We start from the raw sequence: 17,138 nt of genomic DNA, 5'->3' as shown, positions 1-17,138 counted from the left end.
TCAGGAATCAAGGTTTGACTGTACCTCTGCTTCACAGCTAGGTGGCTTTAAATATATGTTATAACTAGCATAATAAAGCAGGTTAGTGTTGCTTCAGGCACTAAAGGAGCTTCAGAAGTTTTCTCATACAGCCAAAAGAGCCTGCTGTATGGAAGCCCTTTTCCACGTCTCCACATTACTACATTGTGACTTGGAATTTAAATGGTTCTCATGATCATCCTATCAAATCTGTTTTCGTAAAGGTCTGTCTTGGTCAGCCAGGCAGCAGCTTCATTTGCCTTGTCTTGCTGGAGGGAGGGGATTTCAACTACTGTGCGTGTAGCTACCATGCATTGTATATTTTAATCTATTCAATATTTTTTGGCTAATAGGATTCATTCCCACATTTACCTCAGTCAATAGAAACAATAGTCAAAGTATCAAAATATCAAGGACTGCCTTTCATGCCTTGACATATTGTAATCTATTCTGCTTTACCAGTTCTCAATCCTGACTCAATCAGTTCTTCACTTCTAGCAGAAAAAACAGAAAAAAGACACAGCTCTCTGCTTGATGCCCAGGTTCACCAATTTCCTTTTCTTGTGGGGAGTTTGAAAATACCCTTTCCTTTGAGTTTCTATCCAAATTTGAAGGCTGCTTACCTTTCCTACTGAAATTATTGTGGCTTTCTTTTTAATAATAACTGTAAGTAACAGAACTTTGAAATATGTGTCAGTATGTCTTAAACCAGGGCAACTAGTGTAGTACTCAATTCCTTTAACTTTAAACCATTTTGTTACTAATATGCTACTTTAACAGAATATTCCATATTCCTAAATATACTGTAAAGATTACATTCTAACTGTCAGTGATAGCTTCTCTTTATTAGATTGTAAGTTTTTTTCCACTTGAATGAGAACGTCCTCTCCTTTCAGAGTTGTCAAAGCTACTTGATGTTTTGTGACATGTAAGTTAGTTTAACTGGTTAAAAGCCAGACAGTTTAATTTTCCTTGTAAGGAGCTCCCAGGCTCACTAACAAAAAGAGTTTCTTGTTAGCAAACAAATTGTGATCCTCTTTTGCATTTGATGGATACTGGGGTTTTTGAGGTGCACCTCCCTACCAGGGGGAACTGTTGTCTCATGAGACTGGGAGAATAGGCTTCTAGGATAAGTAGTACATTTGAAACTGGACAGGAAGGAAGCTGATTGCATATTCTTGGGGTCTTACACCTTTTCATAGGAGTAATAGGAGCGGCTATATTCCATGCTAATGGAGGAGACCTGAGGTGCATTTGCTGCTTTCTTGTGTGGGGTATCTAAAACTCAGCTTAATATACCTTCATAGAGAAGAAGGAGAACCTTTTGGATCAAGGCACTTAAGAACGTATTTAGTCTGGCAGACGAATATAGTTCTTTAGAAATACCAGCATCCTGAAAGCACTTCCCTAGGATGGGTAGCATTACAGATATTGGGAAACCCCATTGTTAGAATAACATTTGAGATACTGGTCTGCCTCCTTCAAGACTGTTTCTGCCTCATGTGTATGTAGAGCTTGATCCAGTACTTTGCAAGCTGTAGTTCTGTTCTGATTAGCTGTTACTGGGCCAGAGTTTCTGATACAGTGGTTCACTCAGTGCTTGGAGCATTGATGGTGGCGAGGTCACCAATGGCATCTTCAGCTAGTCTTTGATTAATTATAAAGGATTACTCTTTGCAATCTTTAGCCATAACCTGGAAGTCCTCTTCATCTGTAAGAACTATTTTAATTGAGCAGTAGACTTGTCAGGAAATTCATTCTGCATCCGGACATTCTATTCTGCATGAAGCATGTTTCACACAGCTAATTGTGCCCATAATTTTCTTGTGCATTCATTGATGACCTAAGCAAGTTAATGCTATTACAGCCTTCTTGCTTCAGTGTTTCAGTTGAAGTAGTCAATTGAAATGGCTAGTGTAGCATGGGCCAAAGGGCATTTTTACAGGTGAGTTCTGAATGCATCAGTGAACAAGGGCCCATTTGCAAAAACCTTGGGGAAAGGGCCTTTTCAGGGATGACAACACATTGATGAAACACCCTCCCCCGGGAAGTTCTCCTTGTCCCTACCTTATATTTTTTAATATAAAGAGAATATTAGAGAATATTTTTTTTATTCAAATGTAATAATAAATGGTTCACTTATTACTGCTTTGCTTTATTTGTGTTTTGTCTTAGGTGTAAGACAAAAGTATATCCAGATAACCTTCCTACAACAAGTGTTGTAATTGTCTTTCACAATGAAGCTTGGAGTACTCTCTTGCGAACTGTACATAGTGTCATCAACCGGTCACCGCGACACATGCTGGAAGAAATTATTCTGGTAGATGATGCTAGTGAAAGAGGTAAGATTGCATAAGGTGCGGTTTGGGCATACTGCATTAATTCAAAAAACTGAGTAGCAAACAAAAATGAAATGCTGGTTGCCTATATGTCTGTAGTTACTGGACAGATTAGAGCAGTTTTCATCAGGTGAAAATGAAATGCCTGTTTTGATAGGTAGAGTGTAAATATTTATATTTGAGAAAGCCTTCTTTAAGTCAGATGCATCTGGTAGAGGAATTGATTCAAGTTATAGATAACAGTGGGGAAGTGTGGTGTTGCAAAACACATTGTGCATAACTTTGCAGGTCTGCAAACCCCATTTTGGCTGGGCCAGGTCTTTTTTCCTTTCCCTAAATCTGACATCATATATGATGGCAGGTCCACAGTGCTTGACCAAAGCGGCCTGGAAGATCTAAATAGATCCATAGATCATTGGTTCCCTGCACCTGTTTTAGAGTAATCATAGCACTAATGTGCTTGTATACAGGTTGTTTAATATGAAATTCATTTTTATTTAAGAGAAATGCAGTATTCACACTTTTAAAAAATCAATTTTAAAAAGCAACCTTCATTTAGGTGGTTTTGTAATCGGTATTAAAAACTGGGATAGAAAAGCTAGGAGCGAAATCGCTCCTGGAACTTGGGTTGTGGGCGCCAAAACAAGAATGTCTAGTTGCCATTTTGGGGTGGGGCAGCAACACTTTCTATTTATTATTTTAATAAGCATGAACTAATACACAATTCTCATAAGTGAGATATTGTTAATATCACATTTTTAACAGAAATTGTTAATACATGTTTAATTTGGTGTTTACCATAAAAATATTGGTACCATACTTCATTTTTCAAAACACTCTACTCTTTATTGGTAAACTCCTTAACATATTGTCTAGCCTTAACATATACTTTGAAGCTTCAAAGCACATACATTTCAGTAATCCTTGAGAGTCAGCCAGGCACAAAAAGTGGCACCTAGACTTTTTGAGGTGCTGACAAATTGAGAATTTTTAGGCACAAAAATTTTGAACCCTGTTTCTAATCATCAATTTTTTACTTACCATAGCCCTTATATAAACTTGTATAGCAAGTATATAACATAATATATAATCCATGCTTCTCTGTGCTAAAAGCATTATCCATACAGGTACATAACATTCACTTTTTTGAATTTAATGAATTCATTAAAGCTACCCACTGGAAGCAGTCCTTTGAACACTTCACAGACTGCATATGTTGAAATAGAGATTACTCTATGCCAGGGTAAAGTAAATCACACTCTTCAAATAACCTAGGGTGCCCTTAATGCTCAAACATGCATGAAATGAATATTCATTAAATAGTGCCTGTTTAATCTCTAAATCACTTTTTAGTTGGGTTTTGCCGTATTGATAAGTACAGTGCATCCACATTCTGTTTTTCCTTTGGAATTGTGCTGAACCTGCTTCTTAAGAGAATTCTTTTGCCTTATTTAGAATTATTATTATTATTATTATGGATTTCTTCATTGAAGCAATGTTTTAATAAAAAGCTGTTATATGAGCTTTGCTTTTAAGAGTTTTATAAAGGTAAAGGTAAAGGACCCCTGACAGTTAAGTCCAGTCGCGAACGACTCTGGGGTTGCGGCGCTCTTCTCGCTTTACTGACCGAGGGAGCTGACGTTTGTCCACAGACAGTTTTTCCGGGTCATGTGGCCAGCATGACTAAGCTGCTTCTGCTGAAACCAGAGCAGCACATGGAAATGCCGTTTACCTTCCCACTGGAGCAGTACCTATTAATCTACTTGCACTTTGACGTGCTTTCGAACTGCTAGGTTGGCAGGAGCTGGGACCGAGCAACAGGAGCTCACCCCGTCATGGGGATTTGAACCGCTGACCTTCTGATCAGCTCTGTGGTTTAGACCACAGTGCCACCCGTGTCCCTAAGAGTTTTATAGTAGTTAAGTAAACTGTGTATAGTACTGTGTATAGTATAGTACTCTGAAACCATGTATACCTGACTCTTCAAGTTGTACATAGCTGCATAGTACTATATTAATGTTTTCCTTGATGGTGCTTCTCTGACTCACATGGAACTTTGTTTAAAATAAATTGGGTTTGAAGTTTATCAAACTGAAGGATGCAGGCAGAAAATGCAATCTCTGTTTACATGCTGGTTAAATACTCTGTAAGTAGGAAATTAGGCTTCTACAAAAATTTCCTAATCTGGAGAGAGTGGGTTTCAAATTTTAGCATCAGTCGGCTGAACTGAATAAAGCAAACATTCAGCTTTACCTTTGTATCTGCTGCTGCCATATTCCCAGTAAAGTTGATTTGCATAATATTTCACTTTTGCACTGGAAAAAGAAACATCAAGAATACAAGACTTACTCTTCGCATAATTTAGAAGTGCTAATTTTTCATTTAGAAGAAAACTAGTGGATAAATACCGATTAGTTGTTTTGCTTACATGTGGAAAAAGTCACCATCCTGAACCAGAAAGAGAAAAAGAGAGTTTTAATCTTCCATTAAAATGTGTGATTTGGAGCATAATGTGTGTGTCCTGGTTCTGTTATTACACAGTATTCATAGTATATTCAGTCTTAAATTTAGTGTTGATATCTGGATTGTTCTGCCCCCTTTTGACTATTCTTGTTGAGAGTTCAATTAGACATAAGCCATTTTTAGATTTCTTACTAAAATTATGAGTGTACATGTAGCTTGAATGCTACATTTATTTTATCTTTCGCTTGCCATACTTTTTAGAGTTCTTGAAGAGACCCTTGGAGAACTATGTGAAGAAATTACGAGTACCAGTTTATGTGATTCGAATGGAGCAGCGTTCTGGACTGATCAGAGCCAGATTGAAAGGAGCTGCTGCTTCTAAAGGCCAAGTCATCACCTTTTTAGATGCTCATTGTGAATGTACAGTAGGATGGCTGGAGCCACTGCTAGCACGGATAAAATTAGACAGGTGGTTATTTTATAAAATATGTTAAAGGTTAATACTGACTAATGCAGCTAATCTGTTTCTTTAAGCGCGACTCATCCATGGACATAGTGGGTAAACTTCATTAATCCTTAGAATATGAGAAATTTGTAGTAGAAGAATATTTGCACAAAGGATTAATTAAAGAGGAGCGCGGCAGACCTTGGTAATCTTCAAATGCAGTATGGATGTATTGCAGATACAGTGGTACCTCAGTCTACGAACGTAATCCATTCCAGAAGTCCGTCCTTAAACCAAAACCGTTCTTAAACCGAGGCACGCTTTCCCTAATGAGGCCTCCCACCACCGGTGCCCTTCCACCATTTGGATTCCGTTCTTAGACCGAGGTAAAGTTATCAAACCAAGACACTATTTCCGGTTTTGTGGAGTTTGTAAACCAAATTGTTCTTAAACTGGACTGTTCTTAAACCGAGGTACCACTGTACAACTATACAATTAATAACTGTGACATCTCAGATATCCTGCCATAGCCTGTTACTATTGTTTTTTGTGTTATGCTCATGCCTTGCAACATGTTTCTCCAGAAATCAAGCAACCTGTTCTCTGAGGTACATAGGAACCTACCATTTTACCAAGTTAAACCTCTGTTTCATTTAAGGATTTTCCTGCCCTAACTGCTAGGGGCTATGACCCTATCTGGCTCTGAATACAAATACCTTGTTTAGAGAGGTAACACTTTTGAATGTGGTTAATTTGAGCTTCAGTCCTGCATTATTTAATTTCTAAGATTTCTTCTTTTTATTTTTTCCCAATTTCCAATTTTACAATAATCAATACCTCATCACACATACATACATCATAGTTTGACTTCCCTCCCCCCCTTTCTGTGATTTCTTCTATTTTCACTTTTGATTTATGCTTCTCCCCTATAACTCCTTATAATTGTTACTATCAACTTTGAAAAGGTTAATAGTTTAACTGCTCATCTTCAGTTAATCCTGCTTTTGCAGTTAACTGTTTGCAATGATTTTTTAAAATACTCCAGATAATTTCCCCATTCCTTTTTAAAAGTTCCCTCATCTTGGTTCCTTATTGGTCCAGTAAGCTTAGCCATTTCTGCGTAGCCCATTAATTTTGCCATTCATCCTTGGTTGGAACTGCATCTTCTTTCCATCTATTGATGGTGTTTCCTGCTTGGCAGGGTGTTGGACTCGATGGCCCTTGTGGTCTCTTCCAACTCTATGATTCTATTATTTATAAGATTTCTTATCTACCCTTCACCCCATGTAGAATAGAAGTGACAGCTCTTGCAGATAAAGGACTATTTCAAGTGTTTGATCATTACTTTTTTTAATAGCATAGTTTCTTGTATTCTGTGTTGCTGTGGTATAAAGTGAGCATGAGCAGGACAAAAACGAACCTTTTAAGCCCCATTGAAATAACTGAAGCTAGTTCAAAGACACTTGTAGATACTTAACATGAGCTGGATCATGCCTATCATGTAGTAAAACTGAAACTTTTTCAGAGATGGACGGAAAATGAGATGCTCAATTTGTGGTATAGGGCTGATATTGTATGTAACAAGGGCTGTATTTTGTTCCTGTATTCTTGCCTTTTCTAATGGTCTATGCCATTTCTTTCTTTAGGAGAACAGTAGTTTGTCCAATTATTGATGTAATCAGCGATGATACATTTGAATATATGGCAGGTTCTGATATGACTTATGGTGGATTCAACTGGAAGTTGAATTTCCGGTGGTATCCTGTTCCACAGAGAGAAATGGACCGAAGGAAAGGTGACAGGACCCTTCCAGTCAGGTAAAGGGAGCTGATGAGCATTAATTGGGATGTCCCTTCATGCATGTGTCTAATCATATAATCCAGGTTTACTCAGTTCCCAAGTCCATTTCTACATTAAAAAGAACTATGAAGGTGCAAGGAACTGTGAGGGAAATATGATATGTAATCAGCAACCGTTAACTTGATTTTTAAAAACCCAGTAAATTAAGACACATCTTAGAAAGCCTGCTGAAACAGGTAGATCATACAACTCTTAGTAATAAATAATTGCAGGTTGAACACTAGGAAGTGTGTTCTCCCTTAACTCTGAGCATCTACAGTGGTACCTCGGGTTAAGAACTTAATTCGTTCTGGAGGTCCGTTCTTAACCTGAAACTGTTCTTAACCTGAAGCACCACTTTAGCTAATGGGGCCTCCTGCTGCCGCTGCGCAGCCAGAGCACCATTTCTGTTCTCATCCTGAAGCAAAGTTCTTAACCTGAGGTACTATTTCTGGGTTAGCGGAGTCCGAAACCTGAAGTGTCTGTAACCTGAAACATCTGTAACCCGAGGTACCACTGTAGTTTGGACAGGGAGGTCCATTCCAAGTTAGTGATTAGTATGCCACCTTTTCTAAACCTGCGGCAGTGAAACAACGCTGTTTTCACACAACAAAACTTCTTCCTTAAACATGCCCTGGGGTTTTTTCCCAACCCTCCAGAGCCTGGTTATGGGGTGCACAAGGAGATGAAGTGCTTGTGCAAACACAATTGCTTAACTGCATACTGCCTATGGAAATTAATGGACCTAAGTTAATCATGTATTAATTTTATTTATATTAATGTTCTGAGTTGGACTGGCATTAGATGCAGTTCAGGATGCTGCAACATACCTTATCCTTCAAATCTGTGCTGCCTTCCTGTGCTCACAGACTGGCAAATGCCTCCCTCTTTTTCACCCTCTGGCCCAATTTTAGCTATATTTTCGTTGGGATAGAGTTCACTGCTAAGATTAATAAATGTAACAATAAATGTCAGAGTTGGATTTAAAACATTTTCATATTCCTTTAGGACGCCTACAATGGCAGGAGGCCTTTTTTCTATAGATAGGGACTATTTTCAAGAAATTGGGACATACGACGCAGGAATGGATATATGGGGAGGAGAAAACCTAGAAATTTCATTCAGAGTAAGTAAACTTCATTTTTATTCCCAGGTACTGCAGCTTAGTTTATGGTAGACAGACATATGTTGAATGTTACCAGAGAGAAGATGCAAATGCTATCTTTCAACAATAGACTATTTTTTAAATTAAAAACAAATTCAGGGAAGAGAGATAACAGCTGCTTTGCCAGAGTGCTCTGGTGCAGTACTGCAAAGCACATGGTTCACAGCTCTGATCAAAAGCTCCAGGACATCCCAGTATCTGCATGTGCAGTTGACTGAAGAATAGTTAAACTTGGGTAGAGCTGTCATGCTACCATTATGATATTTCAGTAATACTGGTAAGTGCCCAATGTCCTTGCTGCAACAGAATGGTCTTGCTACGTAATCTGGATATGATTTCACATGGGCTGGAAGTGGTACATCTGTGATGAGTTCTCCATGAAATGGTGAAGGGTGATATCCATTGGTCAAGAGTGATGTGCAAATATAATTTAAATATAATTAGTAAAATTATAATGCAGAATTATTACACTGGTACCCCGCAAGACGAACGCCTCGGAAGATGAAAAACTCACTAGACGAAGGAGTTTTTCGTTTTCTTAGCCGCTTCGCAAGACGCATTTCCCTATGGGCTTGCTTCGCAAAATGAAGCTTGCCCCGCAAGCTCCGGGGATAGCGGGGAAGCGCAGCGCGTCTTCCCCGCTGTCCCCGGATCTCTTTTGAAGCAAGGGGCGGCGGGGAGAAGATCACTTCTCCCCGTTGCCAGCCCCGCAATCTCCGGGGACAGAGGGGAAGGCGCGTGCGCCTTCCCCTCTCTCCCCGGACCCCTTTTGAACCAAGGGGCGGCAACGGGGAGAAGCGATTCTCCCCGCTGCCCCTTCCCTTGCTTTAAAAAAAATTAATTTATTCCACAAGTTTTTTCTTCTTGCGAGTTTTTTGTCTTGCGAAGCACGGTTTCCCATAGGAATGCATTGAAAATCAATCAATGCGTTCCTATGGAGACCGTCCGGGGACAGAGGGGAAGTGCCGCGCGCCTTCCCCTCTGTCCCCGGAGATTGCGGGGCAGGCAATGGGGAGAAGCAATCTTCTCCCCGCCGCCCCTTGCTTTAAACAGGTCCGGGGACAGAGGGGAAGGTGCGCGGCGCTTCCCCTCTGTCCCCGGACGGTCTCCATAGGAACGCATTGATTGATTTTCAATGCATTCCTATGGGAAACCGTGCTTCGCAAGATGGAAAACTCGCAAGAAGAAAAAACTTGTGGAATGAATTAATTTCGTCTTGCGAGGCACCACTGTACTTATGCAGTTATTGTTTGCATAGTAATCAGAACCTTTTTTCTAAAAGACAATAGAAATATGTTTATGGTGAACTCTTGACTTTTTCAGATTTGGCAGTGTGGGGGAACTTTGGAAATTGTAACATGTTCGCATGTTGGACACGTTTTTCGGAAAGCCACTCCGTACACTTTCCCAGGAGGGACAGGGCAGATTATTAATAAAAATAATAGACGACTTGCAGAAGTTTGGATGGATGGCTTCAAGAATTTCTTCTACATAATTTCCCCAGGTAAGCAAGGAATCCTCAGCATAAAAAGTGTCTTAAACTGATATGGCGAATGTATAAAGCCATCTTCTGCTCAGACTATTGATTCACCTGGCTCTGAAATGTGATGCTAATGCAGTTTTAGGCTGCATTAATAGAAACCATAGTTTCCATCTCATGAGAAATAGTTACAATTCATTTTATACTAGACAGACCTCATCTTTGGAGTATTGTGTCCAGTTGTGGAGGAGGACTGTGAGAAGGATGTAGAAAAATTAGAGGGCAACCAAGGTGGTCTGTGGGATTGATGAGACATCATATGAGAAAAGGTTATATGAGCTGTGTATGTTTAGCCATGAGAGCAGAAGGTTTGAAGGGGCCGAAGGGCTGTCATACAATAGAAAGGAATCTCTGCTACTCCCAATCGGCAGAAGTAGATCTGCAGAAGTAGAGATTTCAGTAGAACATTAGGAGAAACTTCAGTAAGATTAATCCAACAATAGAGCCATGTACCTAGGGATGGCGGGCTCTCTCACTGGAAGACTCCAGGTAGAGGCTAGACAGCCATGTATTGCAGATGCTTTAGCTCTAGATTTCCTACATTAAGCAGAAGGTTGGTCTAGATTCTGTAAACAGTTCTGTACTGTACTCTTCAAAATACTTGTGCTGTTACAGGGCATAAAGTAGCATCTTTAAGCATAATTCAAAGACTGTACCAAAACTACCCTGTTTGGTTGCAATTTCCTTGGAATATTCAGACTCCTGCTACCTTATATTAAATGTTCATTTGTAGCTCTGTAAGCAATTTTCATGGAAATTGGTCTGTAGATAAGAAATTGATGCGGCCTCACAGTTTCAGATAAAACTGGTTGTAAGACTTCCTTGTGATAGTAAGAGACCTAGAACCTGTCCTCAAAGATCTGTGTAAAGATTACTCTTCTCACCCAGTCTAATTTTTGTGCAGGTAATCTATTACTGTATTTATTCAACTAAAACTGTAACTAACTGAGATGCAACTCTCTGCAGGGGTTACAAAGGTAGATTATGGAGACATATCATCACGACTTGGACTTAGACACAAGCTGCAGTGCAAACCTTTTTCCTGGTACCTAGAGACTGTTTATCCTGATTCCCAAATACCACGACTCTATTTCTCTTTGGGAGAGGTAACAATTTTAAGACTCATACAGTTTTGAGAACTCTTAATTAACTGTAGAATTCTTTAATATGCCTCAAGCGTTGAAGTAAAAAAATATGTGTGAACGGCACACCTGTGCTTTTTTTCTAATGTGCAAAGCTTTAAAGTTGGGGTAATAAGATTAAAGCAGATTTATTTCTCTCGTCTTTCTGTAATGCTGTAATATAAGAATTCAAATCCTTAGGCCATATAAAATCTAAATTAATATTTGGAAGGAAATTCTTTTCCAGAAACAGGGAATTTACATGCTGCTGCTAATGTGCACTGTGCTAACAGCTTCTAAACTTAAGTAAACACAGGCTAGTGGTATAGCAGGGATTCTAAAGAGGAAACGCTTGTTTTATCAGAACAAGTTTTCCCCCTCTTATTATGTTCAGCATGTTTCTATACTGCCTTTTTTGTAAATAAATTTTTATTAATTTTCAAAGTTAGTAAGCAACAAAATAAGGATACAAAAATCAAACCACAATCTAACATTTGAACTTCTGATAAGGAATCCTACTATTTACAAGCCTTCTTTTGAGGTTCTTTAAACCTCAAGACTTCCTTCCAGCCCCTTCTACTGATTCTTTACATCTTACACCATTCTCTGCATTTTGTTATCATTTTTATCCAGTTGTTACTCCTTAACATTTTCTAGTTCCTTACTGCTTACAAGTGCTTAATCGAACCCTGCCAATGTACCAACTTGTTTACAATATTTCTGCACATATACAATAAGTTTCCCCCCCTTTTTTAAACTTCTCATTGTCAGAGTCTCTGAGTTTTGGTGTCAGTTTTGCCATTTCTGCATATTCCATAAGTTTGATTTGCCATTCTTCTATTGTTGGCAACTGTTCTTCTTCCCATCTTTGGGCTAACAGGATCCGGGCTGCTGTTGTGGCGTACATAAATAATTTCTTCTGTCCTTTGGGAATTTCTGTTCCTGTTACACCTAATAAAAATGCTTCTGGTTTTTGGTTTTTTAAAAGTTAGTTTAAACATTCTCTTCAATTCATTATATATCATTTCCCAGTAGCTTTTAATAACCTTACATTCCCATCACATATGATAGAATGTACCCTCTTTTTCTCTGCATTTCCAGCACTTATTAGAACTTGTTTCAAACATTTTAGCAAGTTTAATCGGTGTCATAATACCACATGCATCATTTCATATAGTTCTCTTTAAGTGTGGTACATGCAGTAAATTTGAGATCCACAGTTTTTCCCAATCATTCACTTGTATATTATGTCCCAGATCCTTTGCTGACTTCATTACACACTTAACCTCTTCGTCTTTATTTTTCCATTCCAACAGCAAATTTTACATTTTCGACAGTAATTTTATATTATCCTCCACTATTTCTCTTTGAAATCTTGATATGGTGTAACTAAATCCTTTTTGTCATTTTTAAAAGTTTCATTTAGTTGAAAGTGTTGTAACCAATCTATTACTTTCTCTCCAATTTTCTCAAATCTTTCAACTTTAATTGATTATCCACTTCTGTTAACAGCTCTCTGTACACTGGCCGTTTAGTCTTTATGCTAACCTTTTTTACTGATATTACTTCTGTCGGTGAGATCCACCATGGTGTCTTTTGTTCTAATATGGTAGTACCTCGGTTTACATACGCTTCAGGTTACAGACTTTGCGAACCCAGAAATAATACCTCGGGTTAAGAACTTTGCTTCAGGATGAGAACAGAAATTGTGCTCCGGTGGTGCAGCAGCAGCAGGAGGCCCCATTAGCTAAAGTGGTGCTTCAGGTTAAGAACAGTTTCAGGTTAAGAACGGACCTCTGCAACGAATTAGCCTGAGGTACCACTGTAAATCCTTACATCTCTCCCATACTTTTAAAATTGCATTTCTTATTATATGGTTCTGGAATCCTTTGTGCACTTTGGCTTTATTATACCATAAATACGCATGCCAACCAAATCTACTGTCATGTCCTTCTAAATCTAAAAGATCTGTGTTTTCTAATTTAATCCAACAGATATGCTTCATAATATATCTTTAAATCTGGTAGGGAGAAACCCTCCTCTTAATACAAATATTCCCAAAGTGGTTAACATACAACAGCTTAAAACTCCTGTATTTTATTTAATAAATCTTTAACTTACCATACAGAGTTATCCACCCTCGCAATGCAGTTTGCAACATATATAATAAACATTAGAATTCCCAATTATTAAAATAAGAAACAATAAAAATGATGCTCCCAATGGACATCAAAAGCATTTCCCTGGGGATGAATTTTATTAATTTTATATGCATTATATGTCCAGAATTTCCCAGATATATCCTGAATACTATAGTCAGAAGCAGTGTCCGGGAGAAATTGCTAAAATGTCCGGGAAAATCAGGACTTATGGCAACCCATGTCGGCATTGTCGTTACTGGCGATTTTCCTTAAAAATAGCAGTCCTACATTATATGTTGTATTATAATTAACTAATTTAAAAGGCAGAACCAACAGTAAAGATACACACTCTCTGGTCAATCAAGCCCAACTGCCTTGTGGAATAAAAGGACTGTTGCTTGCCTCTAAAATGAAGCCAAGGAAGAATATAGACAGGGCTTTAGAGTCATACCCAAAATGATTAGAATCTGATTTTGGATTAACAAAGCTAAGTAATGCTGTTATAATGTTTAGCTTGATCTGATTAATCATCCTATCCCATTTCAGGTTGGACAGGTAATCTCACTCCTACTCTTCCTCTCCTACCCTTCCTGCCAATCTTAAGGGTAAACTGATTTGATAATTTAGAATGAATGCCATAGTTGCCACTCCATGATTCTCATGATCACATGTTGTCGTCTAAATAATTGTACTGATTTTCATTGAGCTTTAGATAAAACTTTCCACATTTTAAAAATCACATTGACTCTGAAACATCTGTTGGACTAAAGAAGAATATCCTTGCTTTTACAGTGGTACCTCGGGTTAAGTACTTAATTTGTTCTGGAGGTCTGTACTTAACCTGAAACTGTTCTTAACCTGAAGCACCACTTTAGCTAATGGGGCCTCCTGCTCCCGCCGGAGCCCGATTTCTGTTCTTATCCTGAAGCAAAGCTCTTAACCTGAAGCACTATTTCTGGGTTAGTGGAGTGTGTAACCTGAAGCGTATGTAACCTGAAGCATATGTAACCCGAGGTCCCACTGTATAAGGGGTTCAATGAGTTTAAGTTATAAGTCTTAGTGTTATTAAAATCTCAGATGTTGGACAGGCATGGGTCACTTAGCTGGTTTGCAAACTATAACCATTCTTGGGGAAAGTGTAATCTGGTCATATTATCCATGTCCTAACTAAAGTTAAGTTTACAGTACTGTAATGCATGCCATGTGGGGTTCCCTTGGAAGACTGGAAAATTCAACTGATTCAGAACATGGCTTCCACTAGTGCAACACTACAACACTGTAGAATACTGGTTTACTGAAAGGAGAGCATTGGAATGTGGGGAGGAAAAAGTCAGTTAGGTGACAGTTGGGGAGAAGTAGTAGAGTAGAGCAGCTGAAGAGAAAGATAAGAGAAAGCAGTGGACTAGAGAAAGGGAGAGAGAGGCAAGTGGTCCAAAGTTCAAGCAGTGGGGAAAAGTGAGCTATAATAAGACACTGAAGACTATTATGTTTCAAGGGGCAATCACTGATTAATTGCTCTTTACGGACTTTTAGGAGTCTAAGGATCTAAATAGCTCTTGAACACCGTGCTGCTACTTTATGCCTTTCGTTTTATTGGTGTTTTTTAAAATTGTGTGTTCTGCCTTGATAATTTGATTTGGAAGCATACTGCTGCAAGCTTTTGCTATTGCCTGGTATTGCCCTGCATCCGCACTTGGCCCCCATTCCACAGCTTATTCCCTATTTCTCTGCTCTTCCATTCTGGTTCTTTGTTGTGTACAGTGGTGCCCTGCAAGACGAATGCCTCGCTAAATGAAAAACCCGCAAGACGAAAGGGTTTTCCGATTTTTTAGCGGCTTCGCAAGACGAATTTCCCTATGGGCTTGCTTCGCAAGACGAAAGCCCATAGGGAAATCTCCGGGGACAGCGGGGAAGCGCAGTGCGCCTTCTCCTCTGTTCCCGGACCTGTCCTAAGGCTTGCAGTGGGAGGTCCGGGAACAGAGGAGAAGGCGCGAAGCGCTTCTCCTCTGTTCCCGGGGCTTGCGGTGGGAGGAGGGTTTTTCCTCCCCACCACCAACATTCAGAACAGCATTCTGAATGTTGGCGGTGGGGAGGAAAGCCCTCCTCCCACCGCAAGCCTTCAGGACAGGTCCGGGAACAGAGGGGAAGGTGCACAGCGCTTCTCCTCTGTTCCCGGGGTTTGCGGTGGGAGGAGGGTTTTTCCTCCCCACCACCAACATTCAGAACAGCAGAACACCAGGACCTCTTCTGAAGGCTGGCGGGGGGCAAAAGTCTTTGTCCCCCCTGCCTGCCTTCCCGGGGGCTTTTAAATCGCCCCGGGACAGTGGAGAATTCATCCGCTGTCCCGGGGCGATTTTAAAATGCTGGTGGGCGGCAACGCTGCCGCCCGCCAGCATTTTAAGATCGCCCCGGACAGCGGAGAAGTCCTCCGCTGTCCCGGGGTTTTTAAAATGCTGGCGGGCGGCAGCGAAGGCTTTCGCCCCCCCCGCCGGCCTTCAGAAGAGGTCGGGGGACAGACTGTCCCCGGACCTGGTCTGAAGGCGGTTTCCATAGGAACGCACTGATTGATTTTCAATGCATTCCTATGGGAAACCGTGCTTCGCAAGACGAAAAACTCACAAGACGAAAAGACTTGCGGAACGAATTAATTTCGTCTTGCGAGGCACCACTGTACAGTGAAGGGCATAAAGAAGGTGCGTGGAAAGAGCCTCAAGACTGCTCCTGATCTCTTTATTTATTTATTTGCTTGTTTGTTGAATTCGTATACCACCCTTCACCCAAAGATCTCAGGCCAGTTTACAGCATAAAAATACAAATTAAAAATGCAAAATGCATAATAAAAACAAGAAAACAAGAAAACAAACCAATAACTACCACCCTCCGGAAGCACATTTAACATGACATAAAATGTTATCAGCCAAGGCCTGGTTGAAGAGGAATGTTTTCACCTGGCCTAAAGATGTATAATGAAGGTGCCAGACAAGCCTCCTGGGGAGAGCATTCCACAAATGGGGAGCCACTGCAGAAAAGGCCTGTTCTTGTGCTGCCACCCTCTTGACCTCTTGTGGAGGAGGCATGCAAAGAATGGCCTCAGGTCAGCTCATGTTATTATTATTTATTCAATTTATATACAGTGGTGCCCCACAAAACGAATGCCTTGCAAGACGGAAAACCCGCTAGACGAAAGGGTTTTCCGTTTTGGAGGTGCTTCGCAAAACGAATTTCCTATGGGCTTGCTTCGCAAGACGAAAATGTCTTGCGAGTTCCTGTGGGTTTTTTTTTCCTCCCCCCCCTTTCCCCAAGCCGCTAAGCCACTTATCAGCTGATCCGCTAAGCCGCTTATCAGCTGATCCGCTAAGCCCGCTAAGCCGCTAATAGCGCTAAGCCGCTAATGGGCTTGCTTCGCAAGACGAAAAGACCGCAGGACGAAGAGACTCGCGGAACGGATTCTTTTCGTCTTGCGGGGCACCACTGTACCACCGTATACCCACAGGTCTCATATGGAGAAATATAGTGGAATTTGCTGTCAAGGAGTGTGGTGGAGTCTCCTTCTTTGGAGGTCTTTAAGCAGAGGCTTGACAACCATATGTCAGGGGTGCTCTGATGGTGTTTCCTGCTTGGACTCGATGGCCCTTGTGGTCTCTTCCAACTCTATGATTCTAGGATGGACAGGGTAACTGAACAGGGCACATATGCAGAGGCTTTCTCGCTTGTGGTTTCCAAGACTCGCATGCAGATTGTCTTTCTAATGTAAATACGTATAGCAAACGGGGTGTGCTGAATTTTTGTTTTTGTCTTCAGATCAGAAACATGGAAACAAATCAGTGTCTGGATAACATGGCAAGGAAAGAAAATGAAAAAGTTGGCATTTTTAATTGTCACGGGATGGGTGGCAATCAGGTAACAATATAAAATTCCGAAAACAAAAATATTAGATTTTTAAACTGTATATAATTAGACAAGTCATTGTGTATGTGAATGTGAGAGTGCATATGTCTCTGTGTGTGCATGCATGAGCACTGTGTGTACATATGTGCACATATGTGTCACAGAGTGCAGAGGAAATT

At 40.2% G+C, this 17,138-nt stretch overlaps 3 protein-coding genes across 4 annotated transcripts in view; 2 read left to right on the top strand and 1 right to left on the bottom strand.

Annotated features, from left to right (window-relative positions):
• The window catches only part of COBL (cordon-bleu WH2 repeat protein), a 1,088,462-nt gene that overhangs the window by 483,471 nt on the left and 587,853 nt on the right, over positions 1 to 17,138 (top strand). The window lies entirely within an intron of this gene.
• LOC310830149 (uncharacterized protein) overlaps positions 1 to 17,138 on the bottom strand; it is a 318,853-nt gene that overhangs the window by 142,763 nt on the left and 158,952 nt on the right. The gene's annotated exons all lie outside the window — the stretch shown is intronic.
• GALNT1 (polypeptide N-acetylgalactosaminyltransferase 1) overlaps positions 1 to 17,138 on the top strand; it is a 63,828-nt gene that overhangs the window by 43,335 nt on the left and 3,355 nt on the right. For both annotated transcript variants that reach the window (XM_083709479.1, XM_083709480.1), the window contains 7 exons: positions 2,194 to 2,360; positions 5,082 to 5,289; positions 6,912 to 7,082; positions 8,113 to 8,230; positions 9,593 to 9,773; positions 10,776 to 10,915; positions 16,873 to 16,971. In XM_083709479.1, the coding sequence (XP_083565605.1) occupies positions 2,194 to 2,360; positions 5,082 to 5,289; positions 6,912 to 7,082; positions 8,113 to 8,230; positions 9,593 to 9,773; positions 10,776 to 10,915; positions 16,873 to 16,971 (1,084 nt within the window). The remainder of the gene's footprint in view (positions 1 to 2,193; positions 2,361 to 5,081; positions 5,290 to 6,911; positions 7,083 to 8,112; positions 8,231 to 9,592; positions 9,774 to 10,775; positions 10,916 to 16,872; positions 16,972 to 17,138) is intronic.

This window comes from Podarcis gaigeae (assembly GCF_964106915.1).
Source record: "Podarcis gaigeae genome assembly, chromosome: 13".
Classification (NCBI taxonomy): Eukaryota; Metazoa; Chordata; class Lepidosauria; order Squamata; family Lacertidae; genus Podarcis; species Podarcis gaigeae.
Note: the sequence above shows the minus strand (reverse complement) of the source record. Positions and strands in the feature narration are given on the sequence as shown.